General features: G+C 41.0%; 1 protein-coding gene across 1 annotated transcript in view; it reads right to left on the bottom strand.

Moving 5' to 3' along the window:
* Positions 1-358: 358 nt before the first annotated feature.
* Positions 359-6,000, bottom strand: part of fbxw4 (F-box and WD repeat domain containing 4) — a 52,703-nt gene continuing 47,061 nt past the window's right edge. Inside the window, exons 7-9 of the mRNA XM_051424103.1 lie at positions 5,294-5,431; positions 680-821; positions 359-578 (exon numbers count right to left, since the gene is read on the bottom strand). Of these exons, the coding sequence (XP_051280063.1) occupies positions 444-578; positions 680-821; positions 5,294-5,431 (415 nt within the window). The 3' untranslated portion in view covers positions 359-443. The remainder of the gene's footprint in view (positions 579-679; positions 822-5,293; positions 5,432-6,000) is intronic.

Below are 6,000 nucleotides of genomic sequence, written 5' to 3'. Positions count from 1 at the left end.
CTGTGGAAACTCACCTTTTTAGACTTCTACAGGCTACTTTGAATTAGTTGAGGTTTTAGTCAGACTTTAGATGGAATTATTTTAAATGCATCACATGTAACTATCTCTCCTTTCTCTCCAGCATGAACAGAAAGCCTGCACTATGAACCTGGGGTGCAGAGTCTGAAAGACACAAACATTTACCAATGAAAGATGCTCTCCAGTTAGGAGTTTGGAGATAGAGTCAGGATCACTGGAGTGTCCCTTTAAACACTTACACTCATAGCTTGACATGTAGAAATGCTCAGTTCTTCCAAAACCAACAGCAGAGCACAGAACTGATTGGTGGATCAGCAGTTAAATTGAAAATGGGAAAACATTCATTGTGAAAATAGACAGCTTTATTGAACAGAGAGTGTGTGTGTGTGTGTGTGTGTGTGTGTGTGTGTGTGTGTGTGTGTGTATCATCTGATGTAGACAGGGTTCTGGCTGAAGTCCAGTGAGTGCAGGGTGGTGGCCAGCGCTGCGTACAGGTGAGAGCTGCTGAACCTCAGGCAGTACACCGGGCTGCTCACCGGGTCTGTGCTCAGCTGGAAGAACTGCAAACAGCATTACGTTTATTGTTTCACATCTGGAATTCAGCTCATAAAATCTTGTTTTAAACTCTCACTGTATATGTCCTGGGGATATATGTACACACCTGCAGGCATTCAGTCTGCCGTTTGTCCCAGAGTCTTACAACGCCGTAGTACGAGGAGCCGCTGGCAATCATGTGATTTCCGTCTGTCTGGATGCAGTACAGGGCGCTGTCATGAGGCTCCTCCCACTCCATCACACACTTCCTGTTGGGAAGGATGGGAGAGTTTGATGAGATGAGTAGAGATGAAGAGGATATTTGTTTTTTTCTGTAGCAGCACGTAATGACTTGTTGAAGATGCTTCTTCCTTGAAAGAATCTTCCCAAATGCACTGCAGTGTGTCTGGGGTTTTACTGACAAAGACTGCTCAACAGCGAGGGAGAAGCAGTGATTTTTAAGGTGGAACAGTTTTATTCAGTGTTTTTAGCGGTTTTAATTGTTTTGGAGAGGAGGAGACCTCTGAGGAGACCTCTGTGGATAATGGGGCTCCCGGTAGAAACCTCCTGAACCATGAACACTGCAGGGAGAAACTGACTGCAATGACAGCAATGGTGGAGAAGACAACTCCCAGGGAGATTATGATTACATTACATCCGCCTTAACCATACACCACCAGAACCCCTCTCCATAGACCTTTTTAACAGATTTATTTTTCTGCAGGGGGACCAAAATGCACTGGACAAATTAAAGCGGCAGTGCATAGTGCAGAGTAAGTTCACACAAATGAAGCACAATGAACGAAAAACTCCTCCTGAGACATATAATCGTTGGTCAACTAAAGTAAACTATAGTGAGGCTTTAGATGTTAGCTAGCTATTCATTTGTCCGTGTTAGTAAGCAAGCTAGCCAGCTAAAAGCACAATCACACGATGTGGCTCATAAAAATCACTTCAAATAAAAGTTTCAAACAATGTGAACTGCAACAACACAGGTGAGATCACATCTGTGTGTATGTTGTAGAGGTTTGGAGACAATGCTGAAACTCCATCTCTTGTTTACAGGAACACCCAATACTGTAGTTAACAAGGAAGTGTGTGTGTGTGTGTGTGTGTGTGTGTGTGTGTGTGTGTGTGTGTGTGTGTGTGTGTGTGTGCAGTAGAGCAGGGTGGTGGTGGCTGTGGTTAGGAGAGGGGAAGTATTTTGGGGATAAGTATTTTCTGCCAATAGACATCGATCCTCCATTAGTGCAGCCTCATCAATAAGTGATGGAGAGACACCAGGGGCAGACAATGGGGCAGCAGAGATGTCTGGAGGTCTCTCTCTCTCTCTCTCTTACACACACACACACACACAGATAAAACATACAAATGCACACCTCTATGGGGGAGGTCACCCACTGTCATCCTGAAAGTGAAAAACACAAACTGTACAGAAACGGTACACACAAACCACACACACACACACACACACACACACACACACACACACACACACACACACACACACACACACACACACACACACACACACACACACACACACACACACCTTGAATTCTGATTTAATCTATACTCGCAATAACAGAATTATATAAAAACATATAAAACATCATGGAGAGATAGCAATCTAAGATGTGTGGCTAGGTGATAGGTAGGGCTTCAACTAACCAATCAATGATGATGATCAATCTGTACATCATTTTCCTGATTAATCCATTAGTTGTTTGGTTCAGAAAATGTCAGAAAATGGTGAAAAATGTCAATCAGTGTTTCCCAAAGCCCAAGGTGTTTTGTCCACAAAACAAAGATATTCAGTTCACTGTCATAGAGGACTAATGGAAACTTTGTGTACAATCACCTGAAAATAGGAATCATTGTGTTTTTGTTACATTAGAATGAGACAAACCAAACACTGGCTCTATACAGGGTCTTTCACATTTCCTGTTCTCATTCCCAGGTTGTCAAATGTAGACGCCAGCAGTGTTCAGTTAGTTGCAATTTAAAACTTCCCCCACTAGATGTCACTAAATCCTACACACTGGTCCTTTAAAGCATAGTTAGAACCATTAATTGGGACATCAGTCATTTGTGGAAGGATAACATGATGCATTCACTGAGTTACTGGCTAGCTTTGATTTGTGATAATGTAACTTTAATTTGTAATTATGTAACACTATATCTGATATTTATCACCAAATACCCATCATGCCTTTTTTATTACCGTTAAGGTTTGGCAATATGTTATATACGATGAGACAACATACACATTTTAACTGTTGCATATATATTATTTTAGCTGTTCATACCATGGCAACTATCGGTTTAATATTTCTGGTTGTATCAGAGCAATTTTGCAAATCAGTGAGCAGGACTGATTTATTGCAATATATAATATGTTTATATTACTGCAATGTAGGTATTCAATTTGCAGAATTAACCAAAGACAGTTATATTGTCAGGGCAGCTCTTCATTAGAATTTTCAGAAAATGTATTATATTACAACATAGTTTGTTGTATTTTAATCATTTCATTTTTAATCATTTGATCTGACTGTTAGTGAATTGTTCCTATAGAAGAAACAATGATAACTAGCATTCACAGTCAAACTGATCATTCACTAGATCTATTAAGCACCATGAATCTCCTTTTTGTCTATTGCAGAGCATTTCTCCCCAACTTCCAGACAACCCGAATCTCCAGCACGACCCTGGGAGCTTTTCGAGGGCCGGTTAGATTTGACCGTATGAATTATTGATATCTAAAGAGGGACCCCCCTCTGCCAACCTTCACCCCAACCCAACCCCTTTCAGAGTCCCCAGAGCGATCTGACAATCAGATCTGATTTGTCTTACTTGACTGATCCCCCAGAAATACGGCCTGACGCCCCTCTAACCCTAAAACTAATGCTGCCCCTTTTCCAGCCATGTTAGGGTCCCTGCTGGCATATAGTGAAGTGAGGGCTGCTGCATTAATATGGACACCACAGGGCTGCAGGTTAGCTCCATGTGCTCACACTGCTGGAAATAGAACAGTAGGCTTGGGATGATTCCTACACCACGGTCTCAATGTTATGTCTGATGCTTTTCCATCTTGACAAGAAGATCTAAGGAAGGCAGGGACCTAAGGTTTTTATGAGATAAGTGTTCAAATTTAAAGACAGTAGATATTCTCATAAAGTAACCAAACTATTCGTGCAGGAATATGCTGTAATATTAGCGTGCTGACTGGCTCACTTAAGATTTACACCTATGATGGACAAGACCCAAGATAATCCGATGGTTGGACTTGCCATTGTGGGTTTGATTCAGGTTATGACGGAAAGAGACCTTTTTAAAAAAACTAAATAAATGCACGATGTTCACCTGGTTAGCTCGACATGTGGAATAAAATAAAATAAATGTGTGATGTTTCAATAAGTAATCGAGTAAAAGAAATTTGATCACAGTATTGACCAAAATAATCAGCATCATGATTTTTGACGTATTCGAGCAGCCCTAGCACACACTATAGACAGGACTGTAGAAATACTGCTTTCAGTTTCACTTTTAAATGCTTTTATCTATATATGCTTTTATTAATCTTATAGCACTTCAACTGACATTTCAGTCACTTAAATGTCTTACTCTGATTTCAGTGCTTACTTTTCAGCTATTAGTATGGTTTACATACAAACTAATACCTACAAACAGCTATCTGCATATGAATGCTGAATCTATAGGCAAGTGACTGAGATTTTAGCACTGGAAGTGTGCTGGGGCAGTATTCACAAACATTCCGAGAGCTGCCAACTTAGCCTAAATCTTTCTTGCAGGAAGTCCTAGTCCTTCTAAAATCAGAATTTACTCAAAATCACTAGGAGAAACTTTATTAAGTTTAATGAATTCGGCCCCTGGTTTCCATTTGAAGTCCGAGTTGTAATGACTTATCATGTTTGAGCAGGCTTTGGTCACATGCAGGTTAACAGTTAACAAAAAAGGCTAAACGCATTGGCTGCAATACAATCTCATCACCCATCAGCTTTCGTCTGACAAGGATTTAGTCTTTTATTTCTGTACTTGAATGTATCTGCATTCATATGCAGATATGTGTTTATAGATTTTAGCTGAAATGTGTCTTTCTGGTCATTTTCGTGAATCAAGTTGCCAATTGGAATGCAGAGGATGCCTCAGCCCGGATATCTGCTTTCTGGATACACCGGAATCCCCTAAACAATGGCTATTGCCCCCGGAGGCCAAATCGTCCGAGATTCCATTAACTGCCTACTGGGTTTAAAGTAGAATGATTACACTTTGAAAATGACACCTCCACCCCTTTTAAATTCTTACACTTCAACTGCTTTAAGTGCTTCAGCTGTTGGCCTCAAAGTGTTCAAATCTAACACACTAAATCTAAAATATTGGACCACCAACCCAAAACCCCACCATGTGTAAGTTTGTTACTGTACAACGCCAGCTCCCCAAAAGGTTGCTAAGAACCCGAATGGTACCTTTGATCTGTTGTGGTAAAGATCTAAAGCTCTGTACAGTAGATGCACTGTAGCGGTCCATATTTACCAAGCAGATCCCACATTCTCTGACATACACTGCGGTTGGAAATATGTTAGGACCATTTGTTAAAACTGTTTGATTGCTGCATACTAACAGGATGTAATGTGCAGTTATGGTCTCAAGATAAAATCCTAAGGAACACTAACAGTTCAAGCTGAACCTGACAAAAGCAAGATGGCGGTGGGCGTACCGTGGGAGCCGGAGGTCCCAGAGTCGAATGAAGGTATCATAGCCGCAGGTAAAGAGCTGGAACGGAGACTCAAACACCATGTCCAACACGCCGGCCCCGCGACGAAACTGTGTGCCCAGACTGCACACACACTCCGACCTGACGGAGGAGAGGGGGATGGAGGGGGAGGAGAGAAAAGGAGAAATTAACATGTGCTTTTTCACATGTAGAATACGATAATTCCCATGTGACATGAAGTAGAACTAAAGAATAAATGTGACAAAGGGCAGTGAAAAAAGTGATAAGTCAATTTGCAGTTGGCTTCATTTAAAATGCATTTCACTGTGGGGGCAGGGTTGATGTTGAGTGGTATTTTCCTATAGAACTCCATGCAAAAGTAATCATTACTTTTCTTATTACTCCCCGCCAACAGTAATTAGTTTCAGTACTAGTTATATTACTTTTCTGCTAAATCCCACAAAATTGGTAATTCCGTCCTTTCTCCCCAAAAATTCAAAGATCAGTCATATGCTCTTCTCAGACATAGAATCTGTAACACAGCTGGCTTCATCTGTCTGGTAAAGTGATGGCTTCTTGTCATACTGACATACAGTAGCTGTTTTTCATGAAAATGCTCATTATGGCTTTATACAGACACAGAAAGAGGCACAATGCTTGCACTGTAAGTGACAACTGGGACCAAATGCATAAAATTTAGAGCATAGATT

Source organism: Dicentrarchus labrax, unplaced genomic scaffold, assembly GCF_905237075.1.
Source record: "Dicentrarchus labrax unplaced genomic scaffold, dlabrax2021, whole genome shotgun sequence".
Lineage (NCBI taxonomy): Eukaryota > Metazoa > Chordata > Actinopteri > Moronidae > Dicentrarchus > Dicentrarchus labrax.
This window is presented reverse-complemented; position numbering and strand designations above follow the sequence as displayed.